The sequence below is a fragment of the Acanthisitta chloris genome, unplaced genomic scaffold (genome assembly GCF_000695815.1).
Source record: "Acanthisitta chloris isolate BGI_N310 unplaced genomic scaffold, ASM69581v1 scaffold7365, whole genome shotgun sequence".
In the NCBI taxonomy this organism is placed as follows: Eukaryota; Metazoa; Chordata; class Aves; order Passeriformes; family Acanthisittidae; genus Acanthisitta; species Acanthisitta chloris.
Window position 1 is genome coordinate 30073 of NW_008675281.1, and position 19594 is coordinate 49666.

At 35.5% G+C, this 19594-nt stretch overlaps 1 protein-coding gene across 1 annotated transcript in view; it reads right to left on the bottom strand.

The window, feature by feature from the left end:
* Positions 1–19594, bottom strand: part of LOC103803147 (sodium channel protein type 2 subunit alpha) — a gene marked incomplete at its 3' end in the record, with an annotated part of 49998 nt that overhangs the window by 29114 nt on the left and 1290 nt on the right. Inside the window, exons 2-11 of the mRNA XM_009075684.1 lie at positions 17394–17512; positions 14836–14925; positions 13021–13149; positions 12254–12345; positions 11088–11360; positions 7561–7624; positions 6856–6997; positions 5867–6073; positions 4144–4434; positions 630–1010 (exon numbers count right to left, since the gene is read on the bottom strand). Coding sequence (XP_009073932.1) covers positions 630–1010; positions 4144–4434; positions 5867–6073; positions 6856–6997; positions 7561–7624; positions 11088–11360; positions 12254–12345; positions 13021–13149; positions 14836–14925; positions 17394–17512 — 1788 coding nt within the window. The remainder of the gene's footprint in view (positions 1–629; positions 1011–4143; positions 4435–5866; positions 6074–6855; positions 6998–7560; positions 7625–11087; positions 11361–12253; positions 12346–13020; positions 13150–14835; positions 14926–17393; positions 17513–19594) is intronic.

A 19594-nucleotide genomic window follows, 5' to 3' on the forward strand; every position in this document is an offset into this window, starting at 1 on the left:
GCCTTTTTCTAAACATGAAAATGCACAGCCCACACAGCTAGCAGTAAAAGAACAAAGAGCAAGTGCATTTTGTTAAGACGTCTTAATTTAGAAAATAAACTACAACAAAAGAAAAGAAAAAAGTTAATAATGTTGACATTAAAAAAGCATAGAAAAATAAACTATGTTACAGCAACACTATCACAACCCATGTAAGTTGTACTACCAGTGTTACATCAAAAGTTTCACGTACGTCACTGCGAAGTGAAATACTCATTTAATATATTCCATTAAGTAAATAGAATTAGGATTTTTTTCCATTTGATATCCTTTCTGATATAGAAGTATAGAGCCTTCCAGTTAAGTCTTCAGTTAGCATAATGAATCTATGGATGTAAGGCTACACAGATGAAATTTATTCAATGGTTTACTATGCTATTCTGTTAATTCCCAGTAAATTAGCATTTATTTTCACATATTTAGTTAGTAAGAACGAGACAATTTCAGTTTCTCCTTTAGCTTATAACTGGAATATATGAAAGGAGCTTGGCCAGAAAGGTAATAATTGCCAAGTGACTACGTTTTGTAGAAACAGCGGCTGATCATACAGGGAGAGGACATCATGCCTGAGCTATTGCAGACTTCCTTACATTGCTAGCAGAGGCTGCTTTATCAATCATCACCTCTGGCAGAAGCTGTCCAGTAGGCGACGTCAGAGCTGGTGGCCCACCGACTAAAGAAACTACTCCGTTGCAATCCACAGTGCTGTGCATTTTGCCATTTGCTGGAAGTGGAGGTATTGTTCTGGATGACCTACTGGCCTGACTAATGTTACTGTTGCGCCGTTCACCGTGTCTATGAGGAACAAAGAGAGAATCTCTTCTGCTCTCATTGTCTTCAAAAGTGCTGTGCTCATCATCGGCAAAGTCGTTTTCTGATCCTACATCCTTTGCTCGACCTCTGAAGCTGAAAAGACTTGTTCTGCTGTTGCGCCTTGGGGAAAACAGGGAGCCACGAATGCTCAGCAAAGACTGCAGGCAAATAAAGATTATTATTATCAGATGAAAATCCTTTAAAACATAACATTTTCATACAGAGGAAAACCCCACAATGTCTTAAAGGGTAAGGTCATCCACAAAGAAATTAACTGGTACAGTCCCCCACTAATACACTCCTTTTTGGGTAGTAAACAAAAGCACATAAGTGACAGACGAAGACTAGTTATTTTACTACTTCGCATATACAAAATCAATTGGTTTAATTAGAGTAAAAGAAACTGCTTGACAGAATTGTTTCCTCTGCCATTCTGCCTCTGTTATTACCAACTGTTCATAAACTGTAAGCATATCTAGACACTGTTTACCCCAGGTTGGCATTAATCTGACAGGCTGAGTAAATAAAATTTCCTGTGACTCAGTCTGCACACAGAGGTAGCTCTCAAACACTGCCTAATTTAAAAAAAACACATATCTTTTCAGATACTAGTCAAGTAGGCCACAATAAGGTTTTTATTTCTTTTTTAAAGTCGTAGCTATCCTGAATATGCAAAGATATGCCTGTAATTTTGTATGAACGGTTTAGCTAATCTTCATCAGTTTCCTCGTGAGTAAATATTCTGCTGTGAGAGGATCTCTTCAGGATCAGAGTCAAAATAACACTCAGATCGTACAAATAATAATACGTTTTAATTTTAATTCATATCATATTGTCTAGATTGATTAATATTAGCACCTGATTTCACCCAAGACCTCTATGAACAGCAGAGATAATACATAACAAAGCAGTGTCTTTGTTTTTCTTCTGCAATTTATCTTTGTGGACCTGAGCCCTATTGTTCTAGGTACTGCAAAACATCGAACAAAAAGGCACTCTGCAAAGAACTTATCATCTAAGTGTAACACAACAGATGGATACAAAAAGAGAGGGAATACAAGGAGGCAAAATTGGTGAGTATGATAAACAGTTGTCTTAGCTCACCTGAGGTCACTTCCCTGTCAAGCTTTCTGTAGGCAGCATGGTAAAAGAGAGTTTTAAAGAGGGATTTGAGGAAAGCAATGAAGTGTTCTGTGAAAACTCATGGAAGCTTCTTCCAAGCATGAGGGGCAGCATACAAGAAAGAGCTCAAAGAAACCAGTTTGTAAATTTAACAGGAGGATATGGATGCTGGCATGGGTCAGTCAAAGGTGGGACTCAACTTGTTTACTGTAAGTAGACAAGGTGGGTTGGGAGGAACTTTAGGCACAGTATGTTTTATGGCATTAAAATATTTCTTTAGGTAAATACATTTACTAGCAGATTGGGTAAAAGCAATGGGATAGGTTAGTGCTCTTTGCAACAGCATTCTTGATGAATACAGCAGTAATTGGGACATGGAAAGACGTCCAAGTTAAAAATGATTCACAGTTGTGGGTCCAGAGTATATTTAAAAAAAAAAAAAAAGGAAGAGAGAGAGAGAAGGGGGGGAACTAGCAAAAGGCCTTGTGGAAATCCCTTAGAAAACTGTCAAAGGGGTAAAAGGATCATCTAAATAACAACTAAACTAGGAGAATTGAGAGGAGGCAAAACCATGAATGTTACGACGAATAAGTTTTCAAGAGGTCAATGGTCATTTACATTGAAAGAAAATGAAATGTCAAGAAAAAAGTCAAAGATGAGATATAAACCTGAGTTTTCGCTAGGAAAACGTTATTAAAAATTGGTGAGTGGAACTTCTGCTAGAATCCAGAGTGAAATGGAACTAGGGTTGGGAAACCAGAGGGGAGGGGATTACTAGACTGCCATAGTAAAACAGCTGTAAATGACCTTGGAGATGAAAAGGTTAGGAGAGCAAGTTGTATGAAGAATGCTTCATTTCTCACAAGATGGATGAATTGAGCTGCAGTTGAATAAGGCTGCAGTTAAAATGAAGACAGGCAAGAATATGCACCTAAGGGATCAGATGGGTCTTCAACACAAAGTTGAAGTCAATTGATATAGGTGTGAAAATTTGTATAAGGAACAGAATGAATCATGAGCTAACTAAATGCAGCAATGAAGTCTTACAGAGATTAGTTAGATGGTTAACAACACAAAACAGGGGCAGACTAAAGAGAGAGGGTAGTGGGGAAGGATGCAGTACTATTAAAAAAGAAAGTATGTTAGGAAGTGAATGGAAGGAGTGGCAGAAATAGAAAGCTGGAAATGTTATATTCCCACCACAGTCTGATCTAAGGACAGTCCTTAATAAGAAAACATTGGATGAAGAGGTCTGAGCTTCTCTGAAAATGAGAGCTGGAGAAAACGTTACATGAACAGAATATGAATATTCATGATCTATTAAGGGATGAAACAGGCTTTCCAGAGACAGTAATAAAAGAGGATTAAAAGGGCAGGAATGAGTTTAGTAATAATGACTACAAAGAGGGAGAAAGCAAGTCATAAAGGCCAGTAAGAACTGAGAAGGTGGGAATAAAAGGAAGAAGCATATTAAGGCACACAAAGGGGCAGAAAAAGGGCAGAATGTATGTGAGGCCAGGACTTGAAGTGCTGAGGGGAGAGTGAGAGGTGGACAAATGAAGAGGAGCTTTGAAAACTGTAGAAGAGATAACATAACAAAACCATCAAATGAAATAAATGCGAGATGCAGATGGCACTCTGAGTCATTGGTGTTTCAATGTAAGAGAACACATGCAAAGACACATTGCCACGCATATTTCCACCTTCTTTAAGATAACACAATTAATGGTCTCATATCAATTAATTTCTCAAAGTTCACATGAACATTTATGTAATTTCTACTGAAATTTTTGCATCCCAAATTCTAGTACTTTTCTCATTTAAAATATCAAACTTATTTGTATGTGTGTACCATATCTTCAAGCCACTGATCATGATAAATGCATCCAACTTGATGGGAAAATAGGTCCATTTTCATTAAGAAACTTGAAATACAGCTCATGTTAATTAATAGAATATATTTTGATTTTTCACACAAATTCAAAATAAAATCAAAATCTCTCAAATTCTTACAGTTTCATATTTGGCTGCAAGTTTTAACTTGGTCATACTTTTAGATATTGAAGTACCTGTAGTATCTTGCAAGAACTAACCAAACTACTTTACAGGGTTTTCTTTATATGATGAGTAGACAACAAAGGTGTTTAAGAGGTAATAATACTATGGTACCTGGTGCGGGGAAGAGAATCTCTTTTCGTATGTCAGTCTATTCCCCTCAATGGAAAATCGGAAACCTTTCTTTTTGATGCTGTCCTCTGATTCAGACTTGTGAAATTCTTCCCCATCCTTCTCCTCGCCTTCAGATTGTTCTTTTTGCTTTTTTTTCTTTCTTCTATTCCTTCTCTCTTTAGCACTCTTTGAGCTCAGTTTTGATGCCTCAGAAGAACTTTCGGAGAATCCACCTATTCCACCTACTCCACTATAATCTCTTGAGTCAGCTGCTGCAGCTGCTGCTGCTGCCTATATGTACAAGCACATATGCAATTTACAACATTTATACAAACACACAGAGCACTCACTATATTAAATCTATTTCCATTCTTAAAAAAAATATTATTTTGAAACAAAAACAGTGATTCTACTTCATTGAACCCAGCATATTACAAGTATAATTTATGAAATACCACAGGAACCGTAATTTGCCACTGCTTCATAAACCAGGAGTTAGAGCAACCCAAGGGAAAACTGCTGACAGGTAACCAAGCATCTGTTTTAGACTGGAGCAACATGTTGCAATCAACTTTTCATCCGAAATACTACGTAAAAATAAGGAATCAAGGCTCAAACAACTGGCAAAATCCCTGTTAACAGGAAGAAACACCTTCTTACAACATTCCAATGAGATTCTGATTACTCTCTAGTCTATTAAAGACTCAGTAACACAGACTGTAAGACTCAGTTTTGCAAATCAGAATCAGAGATCTGAGTTAAACTATAGACACTACAGATTCCTGTTGCTGTTTGAAGTTTCAAAACGTGGAGCATTTTAATTACCATTTATTTACAAGTTGTGGTACACAAAAACAAACCAAAACCACAAAACCCAATAGATAGGAACTAACCAATGAACAAAAAACCCCCTGATTGCTGACTTTAGTCATGTGCTTACATGGAAGACAGTTCAACTTGTGCTCCATGTGGCCACATGAGAGGGAGACATTATCAATTATCCTACTAAAGATTTGAGAGTCTTCAAAAAATGAAAATTAATTTCAAAGCAGTATGTAATCACTACATATGTACCACAGAAGTGTTTTTGCCAGTTTCTTCACTTTTTCCAGTTTTCTTTAAAACTGGAACACTATGGCTTTCTGCTGTGAGAGCTGGAGAGGAAGTAGAAAAAGCCAAATATTGCTGAACCAAAATATTTCCTCTAGAGCACCTATACTATTTTTGCTTCTTTCATTCATATAAGCAGAATTCCTGTTTGTGGTTTTTTTCTCACATCACTATCTTAATTTCAGATAATCACAGAATGATAGAGGTTGGAAAGAAACCTCTGGAGGTCATGATGTACAACTGCCCAGTACAGACAGGGTCAGCTAAAGCAGGTTGCTCAAGGAATATGTCCAGACAGCTTTTGATTATCTCCACAAGCACTCTGGGCAGCTTGTTTGAGTGCTTAGTTAAAAATTTAATTTCCAGCTCCAATTTGAAAATCCAGTGTTTTAGCTTCTTGGTTATCATTTTTGAGACAAATTAACAGGTTCACTCAAGCCAGCAGAAACAGCGCAGTGGAAAAGAGTAAAGATTGTTTGCAATACGAAAGAATTCATGAGACTGAAAGTAATATATTGGTAGGAATAGAGGAGTAAAAGTATTCTCATATGTGGACATAAAGCATCTGACCACAATCATGAATGGAAGAAGAAATTTTACTTTACAGGGATACCTGAGCTTCTTCCTGTTGCTTTTTCAGTTGTTCCAGCATTTGCTGAAATTCTGCCTCTTTCTGTTCTGCTTCTTCCATGGTTGCTTGATTCTGTTCTTCATAGGCCATGGCAACCACAGCCAGGATCAAGTTAATCAGGTAGAAAGAACCCAGGAAAATGACCAAAACAAAAAATATCATGTATGTTTTCCCAGCAGCACGCAGTGTCTGGAGAAAAAGAGATAATATACATTTTAGCAGACTTTAAATACTGTTGCATAAGATGGTAGCCTCTGTGTTATAATCCAGAAATACATTATAAGTTTACTTTATGGTAGCACAAGATTATTTAGTTACTTTTTCCATATAGAAATAATATTATATCCTGGATACATATGCAAAAAATCTAAGTTTCATGTAAATCAGATTCTGTAGCTTGAATACTTCAGAACTTATACCAAAAATAATATATACATCTATATTATAGCCTTTAAATTTAACAGCAGTGGGGCCACTAATCAGCATCTTACCTTCTTGCCTCATCAGTCCCAAACTACAGTGCCACAAAGACAGTGCAGTATACAAAATGCCACAGTGGACAAAATTACTGTCCTTCAGGTTAAGGCTATGTGTAGTTCAGGGACAAGATGCAGCCTTTTCAAACAGAACATCTTTGTACTAGACTACAAATCAATTTCACTAGCATCAATTTACAGCATGTTTGGGTAAGAAATTTTAACAACTTAAGTTCATTTACTTATTTGGAAAAAAACCCAATAATGTTTAATCACCTTCATAAAATAAAATATTCCTTCTAATGTATTTAAGTAGTACATGGGAACCTAAATCATGAATAAGGGCCTTATTGTTTTAGACAATAGCTTACATGTATGAAATTAAAGATGATTTCTGTTCCAAAGGCCTTAGGGACATGTGAATGAAAATAACTATGCAAGTACTATGTAGTAATGGTATTGGTGATGGTGCTGTTTATTTTAATAAGTCCTCACCAGCTGGTAAAGATTCTCCCAAAAGTCCTGAGTCATCAATCGAAACAGTGACAAGAATGCCCAACTGAATGTATCAAAACTTGTGTAGCCATAGTTGGGGTTTCTACCAGCTTTCACACATATATATCCTTCTGGACATTGACTACAAAAGAAGAGGAAATGCTATTTTTAACAACTACTCTAAATTACAATATGCTGTAGTAAACAAAATTGTTCAGGAGTACCAGTTGCTAATGAAATTATGAACAAGTAAAATTTTATTCTACATACTGAAGATCAAAATATATATATTATTGGTTTTCAATTTTTAAGTCCATTTCCTAATGATATTTCAATGCTTTAATAATATAACTAATAGTAATCTACCCTTCCCCACAATTTGTCATGATAACACATCTCCACCAGGAAAAGAGAAGAGCATCAACTAGCATGGCTGATGATAAAGTTGTCAGCAAGCTGGCAGCAACATTAATGCACATAGCTTCATGTGGTTACCTTTACAAAAGTAGCCTAAGATGCTAACAAAAGTGCCTGTGTAAACCCAAATCACACAGATGGTTATATTTAGGTATAGCTTCAAATGCAAAGCATCAGTAATTTGCAACTCTACAGTACAGTTAATATTAAAGTTGACCACCTGAGCTATTCTAAGTAGGTAATTAATTTTCCATGATGTATAATAAAAAATGATGAACATTTTCTTACCCTGCATCTGAGCTATTGCCACACAGCAGTGCATCATTTTGTCCTTCCAAGAAGTAAAAATGACCTGTTTTTTTTTTTAAAAACAAATCAAAAAGGTGATGAGAAAGATAACATTTATACCTAATGGAAATTGAGCAATTATATAGACTTTTACACTTTAAAGAAATAACCAGAGCTAACAAACAATTTAACTGCAATATATAATGGTTAGGAATGAAAAAAGCATGAAAAACACTATTTTGACAGGAAAATTACTTCCTATAAAGTTTGCCTTTCTTTGGAAAATAGAAAGGTAGTCATACATTTAATTCTCAGCAGCCTAACCAAATGAGTAATATACAATGGGTGGAATACCAAATTGTGTATATCAGCAGATGGAACCTATACCAGGAAAGTGAGGCAAAGGATGAGGACAATTCTCTGGCTTTGTTCATGCACTTTGATATATAATATTTAGTGTTACCGATTTATAACTGTTCATTACATATTATTTTATTGAAGTATTCCTTGAAAAAATACCAAAGTTTTACAGCACAAGAACATAACACACACGAGAAATTGCTAGTTGGATCTTGATTTGAGCAGCTGAGAAAAAACAAGCTTTTACTTTACAATCCACAAAATTAGTACACAAGATTCTATACCAGAGGAATGTACTTGGAGTATCTAACCGGCTAACTATCAAAATGAGGTGAAATATAATTTAAAGAGACAGAGTATTAAAAGCCCCCAGCACATTCTTTTCTTTGTTCTGCTTTGCAGCAGAAAGGGAAAAACAATTTGCCATTCCTAGTTTGGGATTCCTATGGTAAATTGGGAATCTCTTGTGGAGATTTTTGGGTCAGGTGGCATATTAGCTAAAGTTGCCAGAATTAGGTATGTTCTGGCTGTTCCCGGGAAGCAGATGGCTCCATGAGATTCACTGCCAGCTGGCATGGACTCGCTTAGCTGGCATAAACTTAGGGCTAATGCTAAACAGACAAGCAGGGAATTGCAACCAGTTCCTATTGACTGTTTCTACTCTGTCACCACCAGTATACAACAGAGGCAGCATAAACTCTTTTTAAAGAGAGAGAGAGATTGCATGCATTGTTAAATAAATTTATACATCTGCAATCTAGTCTCAGGCAAGAATCAGTGGATTTTCAGACATTCTGGTGATCCCCCTGTGAGAGATCTAACCCTACTTAAAGAGTTTAAGAAGTTTAAAGATGCAAATAAGTTCCAAGCTGGACTTTCAAAATTGTCTCTGGGCCTAATTTGCACTCTCATGTAGCACAGCTCCTCCTCTGGACAGCAGAGGATCCAGTTAAACCACCCAATTGGCTCAACTCTCACCCACTATTTTGGAAAACACATAATTATTTTTTAATACAAAAATTATAATGAAAAAGTAATAAAAATAGCCAATATGAGTTTGTAAAAAATATGCCATATATAAAAGTATTCCTGTCTTCTGCCAACTTACTAGCAGGACATGCATGTATCCACTCATGGGTACAAGTCCTACATGACACCTCTGTATACAAACGAAGGAGATATGTTCTGGGTGGAAACATCACAAAATACTTGAAAAAAATTCTCAGAGAGTAGTCGCCAGTGGCCCAATGTCAATCCACAAGAGCAGCTCTCTGACAATCCTCCAGGGATCTGTGCTAGACATGTTTTCATAACAAGTTTCATTACCATCTCAAGACACAAAACAATAGAAAAATATGCATCAAGCATCCTGAAGTCATCAAGCTGGGAGACAAGATGATTGAAATTCAGAATGACCTTTACAAACTGACAAGTTGGTCCAAAAGCAATTGGATTTATTCCAGTAGAGATGAGTGGAAAATGCTATGATTTACAAGGCAAAATCAAATACATAAATACAAAACATACAGGATATGGCCACAGCCACCATTGTACAATACCATGCAGTGACCGTCACAAACTCCAAGTTGACTGTGAATCAACAATACAGAGCTGACTTAAAAATGAGGTAATTTTGAAATGTGTTAATAGGAATGTTGCATATATGACACATGAGGTAAAGATACCAATTAAAAGTAATTATTAGAGAAGGACCCAATTTGAGCATGTCATAAAAAACCCAAACAAGCAAACAAAAACCACAAGCAAAAAAAGGCAGCAGAAAAAACAACAAGAAGACAAAATCAGAGACTAATTGGAAAAAGCCTGATAACGAAAAAAAAAGAAAGGTGAAAATAGGTATGGAAAATGCAAAACAGAAAATAGGATTGCTTGGCTTAGAAAAGACCAGAAATAAAGAAGATAAGAGTTTTAAAACATCATAAAGACTAATATAAAGTAGTCTATGATTATCTTATTTCTAAGTCCCCCAGGAGAAGTAGTAATATATTCAATCTGAACGTAGGAAAATGTAGGTCAGATATTTAGGAAAAAACTTTCTCTTTGTGTGATGTAGTACCAGAAACAACTAAAAGGGGATGGAATGGAATCTGTTCTTCAGATGGTTTTAAGAATAGGTTATCAACCAAAATTTCTCCATGATGTTTCTATACTACAAGCATGCTGAGATGATAAGTATATTAAAGGATTATAAGGCAATAAGATTTGGATCCAAAAGCATTTAGTTCTCAAACTGAGGTTTCCTGACTTTCCATGATGCAGTCATCAGTTACAACATTTACAAAGACTATAAACCCCCTAAGATTATGCCTAATTATGCAGCGAAAACACTACGTATATTAAAATAAATAGGAGCTGAACAGATAAATAGGAGAGACTGACACCATTTACCATTATGAAAGAGAACAGCAATCTACTATAGATACGTTCAGAGTTACTCGATCTGAATTTTAAAACAATTTCTGTTAACACAGTTGTGACATTAATTACCCAAAACAGTGGAAATACTGTATTATGAGGTACAAAGGAGACCAAAATGCTAATTTCTTGGTTCCACAACTAAGAAAAAAATTAAAAGACACATAATATGGAACCTGGTTCTTATTTTGATGGAATGAGAAGCATGAGATCAATCACCAGTATTCTCATGAAGGCATGTCTGTGCTGTGTGAGGGAGTGTGGTGCAGGGACTGTGGACTCTCACAGAGTTTCAGAAGAACCAATGTAGCTGCGTTTACATGCCATAGCAGGATTCATGAGCAAACTGATGTTCAAATATGGATTTATGATATTGGACATTATCTTGCACTAATCTAGCTGTTAGATTTCAGATCCCATATCAGGGCTGTCACACTATTTCAGGAAGCTTCAAGTTAGCACGAAAATTTCTGGTTTACACTGCAATGTGGTTTTACTCTAAAAGTAATGCTCAGTAAAAGGTAAAAAGACACTTTGGTACCCAGCAGGATATTATGACTATGTTAAATTACGTTATGACAGTTCTTTTACTTACTACACAAAATTAGTGCTTTTATATCACTTGGCCGGATTACACACTTTTTAAGGCAAGGGAAAGACACTGATGTTCATGTATCTGTTTAAATAAATTCCAGAAAATCAATGCAGTAGATGATAAAATTAACTCTTACTTATGTCTTCGATGTACTCATCCCAGTTAAATGTTGTCATTGTCGTATTAATAAATGTACCATTTTCACCTATAGAGCTATTAAAGATGGAAATAACAGTTGTTTCAAAAGTAGAATTGTCTGGAGGCCACTGCAGGCATTTGTTCCTCAAGTTGCCCATGAACAGCTGCAGCCCTATTAGTGCAAATACACTCAGACAAAACACAGTCAGGATCATAACATCTGAGAGCTTCTTCACAGACTGAATTAGGGCTCCCACGATAGTCTTCAAGCCTGCAGAGAGAAAAGATTTTTACTGTGATGTTAAACAGATACTAAACACACAAAAAAGATTATGTGATTTTTTCCTGATAAAGACTTCATGCAAAATGACTAGTAAATTACTGTAATATTTGTGATACAATAAATTTAATGAAAAGCCTTGTTACTTGTGAAGATGAATGAAAAGATGTAAGTTTATGCTTATTTTATAGTGTGCAGAAATAAAAAGTAGATAATTCCAAACACATTGTTTATGCCAAAACAAGTGATTTTATTATTCATGCTATATCTCAACCCTGCAGAGAAACGCATAATTTGCTTTTGCTGATGCTTCTTGCCCAAACCTTTATTATATGAACCTTTCAAAACATTCTGCATTAGTAAACCCATTGTAAAGACATTGTACATGTATATTCAAATGATATCATAATAGTCTTACAATATAAGAAGGGTGATGGTTTGGAGAAGAAAGACATCTTTAAAACAATACCCCATGCATGGCCCATGCTATCCTTTAGAGTTTAATTCTTTATACATGACTTAAAAGTGAATTAAGTTGTTATATCAAGTGCCTTCAATAAATGATAAAATTTGCATCAGTATGAAAGCTTAAAATTAACTTATACTTAAAACATGTAAACGAAAGCTTGATGTCATAAGATGCAAATCACATAGGCTGTTTACTGCAAATATCTCATGCAAGAATTTGTTAAACTCAAAGGCTGATTTTTTTTTTTACAAAATACAACTAATACAAGCAAGAATCAATTTAAATAAAATTACACATCTTGACTCCTGCTTTTTGTTTTGTTGACAATGTGCAGCAAACAAGGCTTAAGCTTTAAAAATGTGAGTACAGCCTTTGTAGAACAAAAGTCAGCCTCAGTGTTTAACCTTGCTCTCACCTGGAATGACTGATATTGTTTTCAAAGCTCGGAGAACTCTGAATGTTCTCAACGCTGAGACATTGCCCAGGTCCACAAACTCTGTCACATATCTGTAATAGGGGAGTTCACACACAAACACAATGACAGCACACAAATAACAGTTGGAGATACGAGGGGCCTAACACCTTACACCAACTACTTCTTACCTGGAATTACAGAAATAGTTTTCAAAGCTCTCAATACTCTGAAAGTTCGAAGAGCTGAAACATTGCCTAGGTTTACAAATTCTGTTACATACCTGTAGGATTAAACCACAGTTACTCAGAATTGAGGCAGATTTTATCCTATTTGCTTGGGTCTTTGATCAAGACCTCTTCACGGTTCACTGTATTTTGCCTGTGTTATAAATATGCTTCTGGCCATAAAGTAAACTAAGTTTTATCAAAGTAAACCACTTGGACTTGATGTTCAAAACCTAATTTGGTCAGCTTATAGCAGGAAGTCAAAGGAATTCCTTTAATTCTGGTATGCAGAAAGGAGACAGGATATGAACAGTTCAGGCTGATGGCATTCACAGTCCTAACGGGTTGGCACACCATGCTGGCCTCTGCAGCACATGCTTGGTTAGAAATACTGGAATGTGTAAAAGAGGTAGAAGAAACATATTGAAACCGCAGGAAGTCCAGGCTCCAAATGTTCTGGCTGACAAGATATGAGGCAATTTTTAGTCACTAATCTCATGCTATCAGAATGAATTTTTGTAAAAAAATAAGTAGAGGACTTACGCAAATGTAATGACAGTGAAATCTAGCCAGTTCCATGGGTCTCGAAGAAATGTAAAATCTTCTAAACAGAAGCCCCTTGCAAGAATTTTAATAAGTGATTCAAAGGTATAAATTCCAGTGAATGTGTATCTGAGGAAAATATGCAAGACAGAGTTTATAGATACACACGTTATCTTCACAGTTTATGCTCTCTAGTTGCTTTATTCTCATTTTCTTCTCTTTAAGTGGCATAAGAATTTCATGGCAGTTACAACCAACTTTAATCATCTACCTAATTTATACCATAAGGAAGGAAGAATGACATTATGATTAAAAAAACTAAAGGACAAGCCATAGCTTAGGTTAAAATTCTACAATCTCTATCAGTAAGACAGACGCAAAATTCCCAGTTACTTCACTGTTGCATATTTATGTCCAGTCTGAATCCATAACAAAACACATAGAGGGATTATGTTAGGATTTCAGAAGTTGCTTCCAGACTAAAAATTTCTTTCTTCAATGTTACTTTTATGCTGAAATGTTGCTTAGTACCCTGAGTTGGCAAGTGCCAACCCTCATCAGTCCTCATTCACTTTGTTAGAGAGTAGGTATATCCAGTACTCCACCTTCAGCAAGACAGATGCAGTACTGACATGAAACAAGTGGTTTCAGATGCAAAAACTCCTGTTCAAGAACAACCAAGAATATTTACAAACACCAACAAAATTCAGCCACTCGTTTTGACTAAAAAATATAGTAGAAATGTAAAACATAAAAAAACTTAATTCCAGGATTCTGAGTTTTTTCAATCTTCTGTGTCCAAATGATGCCACCTTGAAATTGTTTCATTTGTATCTTTAATGAAAAAGAATTCAAATAAAACTGCTTAAAAAGCCTGAACTAACTGAGCCAACCTGAAACCAGTTTTCCAATGTGAATGTTCAATAACTAAAAGTTTCTTTCCTGCACAACTTCACTCAGGAGATAACACCTGTTGTAAATCTAAATGGCACCAAAAAAAGACATTCAATGTAGCAATCTTTATCATAAATATTTACTACATGGTAGACATCTTGAATACGTATACCTTTGCACTGAACTCAAAATGAGAATGCCTTTGCTGACTTTTATAGTTCCTATGACTTCACTTTTGATTAGTGAAGATTAAACAGGTGCATATCATTCCAAGCAGTAAGGAATGAAGAAGAAACATAAACATAATGTGCTACTGTGAAAACCAAACACCACGAAGAGCAGTGTTTCACACTGTGGTCTACAGCCTTCGAACTACCACTGTATATTGGCACCAAATAGCTGACATCATATTGCACCTTTTCTCTTCCTATTAGAAGATTAGCCAACCATTTCAACACTTTCTTAATAGTTATTTTGCATACAAGTTTTCCATTGTCAGATTGGCTTTGGTAAAAGGAAGCTGCACTATGGCAAACACAGCCATCCATAAGATGATCCCTTTATCTGTAACGGTTATTGCAACAGAGATGAAAGAGAGATCTCCTTGCATTCTTGCACAGATGCAACAGAGAATGCAGTGAAAAATATTTATAATCCACTTTTTCTGTATGATCATAAGGTTAGCTTTTCTTTTTAGCATTTCCATCTAGTACTCTGAATAGGGCATGGACATCAAACAACTTGTCACAAGACAGTATATGTATTTAATGTTATAGCACAGAAACTACCATCAGAATAGCTGTTGAAAGGATATGCCAACAAGGTGGTTGCTGCCAGTGGATGCCATCCTAACATAAAATAATTTACAGCAGTTTATTTCTGATTACTGAATATTATCCAGAGAAAATCCATTTAACTTACTCTACATTCTTTGTCCAGTCTGGAGGGTTGCTCATGGTCATAAATACGCAGTTGGTCAAAATAGTGCACATGATCAGCATGCTGAATAATGTAGGTTAAGAGTTAAGGAATGTAAGCCAGAAAATCTCATAAAAAGAGTATCAAATAACACACTGCTCTGGCAGATTTTCACTATCAGGAGCTATTTATCTCTCCACTGCTGTGTTAATAGTCAGGGAAAAGCCCTGAAAATGTTAAAGCTTTCACGGTCACTACTTTCTAGCTAAAAGAGAACAATCACACACTAAAAATTAGAAAATCTGAAAGATATTAAAACAAAAGCCCAACTTCTAATTTTAGGAATCCCTTATTTGTTCCTTCTGAATACAAATGTGAAAACTTGAAGTAGCAGCTTCTAATTTACTGGAAATAATATCTTTTAGATGATCTAGACAAACCTTATCTACTCTATGCATACAAAGCAGTGAAAAATACATTTTCTTCACTTTAATGTTTCACTATAAAATCTGACATGTATCAACATTTTTGCCTATCATTGTAACATATCTATTGAAAGCCAGCTAACACACAGCAGGAGAGAATATAAAGAAATTTTAGGGAGAAAAGTATTTTATTACTGTTAGTTTTACACATGACCTTTTTAATATAAATGTTGTTGGAGGGGAAGGCACGTTATTCTCAAGGGAAAAAAAAAGAAATCTAAAAAGAATTCCAGAACAGATCCAAGTCATAAATAATTTCACTGACTTGAACAGAATTGCTCTAGATCTATAACCTTTTACTCTTAGGACTGCTGACATCTTAGATATGGAAATATGACCAAAATTAAAACCATCCAGACAAATCACAAAATGTCCACATGATGGCACCATCACCTAAAATAGAGAGAGGACAAAGCTCAATTTTGAAAACAGCTTTAGCTGCAGGTTCATGCAGGGCTCCTAAATAGAAATCCAAATATAATGGGGTAAGAAGTACTGTGAGGTTCCCCTCAAGAAGTCTTCTTGGCATGACTACATTAATAAAGAACCCTTCAAGTGCCAATAAATATTTCTGCCTTCTGAACTGTCAAACAACCATGGCATTACATTCAACAAATTTTTGGGTTTTCTGCTCAGAAAATGTATTTTAAATCCTTTACTCAGAATCTAGCTGCTCATTTAGTAATTCATATACGAACAGAGCAGAAGAGAAAAAAAAGATTTTTAAAAACTTAAAAAAATTAACAGGCTATAAGAGTGATTCGCTAGCCTATATTTTACATAGGCTTTCAAAATCCTTTTTGATGAAATGTCCTCTCAGAGTGGCAAATCGTCACAATTCTTTCATCAGTGCAGAAATAACTACAATATACTCTCACAGAATTTTAAGCAATGTTTTTTAATGTTCTGACTTTGGTGACTAGCTCTTCACCACCATCTCAGTCCCATGGTCTTCCATTATTTCATGTAACTGAGTAACGCCCTAGAATATGGTAAGGAGTGTCATCTAATTGACAAATAATTATATGTCATGGCACCTATAGCAAGAACATTCAAAACAGGCTATGCAGTATCATGATTGATTCTCGTCATGTGTAGGCTACCAAGACTGAAAAAAATCCTCTCAAGATTTATTCTGCATGATCTTAGGATCCCTATATGTTATGTAATGTGAGACACAAAACTAATTTCAGTGTGCTTACGTTAGACTTCTGCAAAATCTAAGTGTGCACACATTTGGATTTGTTCCTTAGGTAAGCAGACCTCCTAAAGACAATGCCCTCATTGCTCCTATCAGCACGTGGGATCGGACCAGTGGGATACCTACTATAGACAGCTATCAAAACACTGAAAAAGACAAAATAATAGGTAAGCAATTATAATAATTTAGCTTTCTAAATCTCTACCTGCAATGTGGAAATCTCGTAGCCTACTTGAAGACTGAAAAGAAAACATCAACACAATTACAAGGGTATAATGCAATAATGATCAAGAAATGAAATAGACAGGTGAGATACGCATAGGACTGAGAATGTATAATAAACCAAGAAACATAAGATGTTTTATGAACCTTCCTTTCTGCAAATGTGATCTGAATCAGAAAATGAAAAGGAATAATGAAACTGTGTTTTCACTAAATATTCATGTGAGCACAGACTTGGGATCAAAGATTTAATTTTTAACACACAGTGGCAGTGAAGAACTGAAAGTATTTTGAGCAATATATCTGCAGTTTATGAAAAATGTGCAGGAGGGGAAAAGACGAAAAAAAGATGTGATGATTACAGGAAAAATGAGGGAAGGAAAAAAAATATGTGGGGGAAGAAAGAAGACAGAAAAAAATTGTAAAGGACGATGACTGACTGTCTGGCTTCTAATATTACTATATTAGGATTCAGCAATGAACACAAATGTAAAAAGGGAATAGGACAAAGAACAGAAGACAGAAATAGTAGAGAGAAGAGGGACAAAGCACTACAGATCATATTGATCCTGGGACATGTGCCAGAGTAAGATTTAAATATTAAGTAACATCTCATTCATTACAGCTTTAGACTAACCACTTGAAAAGGATATGAATGTACCAAAATCTTAATAGCTATTTTTCTAAGAGGATTGAAAGGAGTTAACATGTACAGGGCAGAGGTGGCACTGAATCGGAATATTGCCTTCCCTTTATTCAATACTATAAAGGTCTGGAAAAGGAAAAACAGAATGAAAAATAGCATTTAAAAGATACCAAGTCACAAACTCAGAATCATTTTCATTTCATCATTAATCATATTTGGTAAATATGCTCCTCTTACATTCACACAATCCCCTTTGTCCAGTTCACACATGGTAGAGTCCAGCCAAATTACTATAAATATAATTGAATTAAAACATTTGAATAAGTTTACTTAGAAATCACAAGTAACCCTGATATTGCTAGCTAGAAAACAAAGCCAGTATAAAAGTAATATACATAATATTTGAAGAATTAGTATAATTTTTGTACCTTACAATAAATATACTGAAGTATGTAACTAACCAAAATGACAGCCATTAAAACTTCAAGAGTCCCTAAATCAAACAACCAGCATGAATTATCTCATCAAGGTACTAAGACAATAGTACCTACAAGTGATGTAAATTTCAAGAGTGATCATGAAAATATGGAAGTCAAGAGTGTTCAATAACCAGTTTTTCAACACAACACTAATGTACACAATCGTCTTTGCTGAACTCTAATGTGTTACTTCCCTTTTCAACAATTTCTGTGGCAGTTTTATACCTGCAATTCTGTCTATTTTTCTTATGTCATGGTTTACTTTTACCTAATACAAAATTCAATAATCCATGGATTTTCACTGTCCCTCCACAGTTTCAGCAATAACTCATGTGTACTACGAACATTTAGAAAAGCATTTCTAAATCTAATAGCTTTCTAAAGAAGAATAAAGCCTTTATTTAAGTTTTTAAAAATTATTTTGATTCCCACATAGTTGGAGAAATGCATATCTATCATCTATTCTTTCTACAGATGGGTGAAAGTTCATGCTTATTGAAGGGAAATGGATCTAGCTTGCAGTGTGGCAGACCTTGAAAGCCCAAAGGGCACATAAGCCATGCAGACCTGGAGCAGTGCCAGTAGCCGTGACCTGCCTCAACTGGAATCAGAGGGCAGCGTTTGCAAATATCATGCTCTACTTTCTGAGCAGGTGTGGCAAATACAGCAGCTGAAATCCTGAAAACACAATGCCTCTCCCTGCCTGAATTAATAAATTTCAGTGCTTCCAAACTGAACATATTTGCATTCCCAGAGACCTATTGATTCTCAAGCCACACTTTGGTCCTTTATCATAGAGGAGAAAGGCTTGGTCTGTAACATGCCCTTTACTACCACGGATTTTAAACTCTCTTACCATTACTCCTGTAGTCCATGAAAATATGACGTCTAATAATCAGGGTTCTTATGTTTCCTTTACTCTGACAAAACCTCTGATGAAGAATCATTTTTGCGATAGCTTGACTCATCACGATATATTAAAAAATGAAAATGAAGCCTGACCCAAACAAGGATGTTCAAAGACATGCAAAGAACGCCAAGATAAATAAGAGGAGAAATTATTATCGCAATGCACATATAGCTTGAAGTCTTGCATCTCCTACCAGTAATCACTATGCTTTAGGAAAAGATTCAGACAACTGCTATGCATTTCTCAATTGGGAACAAGCAATTCAACAGGATTTTACTTCATGTCCACACTTAATTGCAGAATTACTTTTCCAGTTTCCAAAGCATAATAATACATGCTCTAACTTTATGACTTCTGGCACTGAATTTAGATGTTTACTACTACAGAACTGGGAAAAAAGGAAGGAAAGGAATCAGTACTTTGACCCAAATTCTATTTGCCTTCCAGACTACAACAGGGTAAATCACTTGAGGAAAGAGAACAGAACATGGTATTTAATTGAAAACCTTGTTTTCAAATTTAACTCATGATTTTCCATACGTGAATTGAGTTTTAGAAATTCTGCAATGAACATTTAAGGCACAGCTGATTTTTTTTGAGCCATTCCTTTAGTTCCTCATGGTATGCCTCTGTCGCTATAGGTTCAACATATTACTGGTGAGGCACACGCCTAAGTCCTGCAGGAAATATTTTGTGGTTTTTTCACTTAGTTTGAGTTTGACTCATAACAATTCTTGGTGGTTTTCTTCCTTTTTCTTTGAAGTAGTTTCTTCGCTTTCATGTTTGTTTGGGTTTTTTTTAATTCATTTGTTTTTGCTC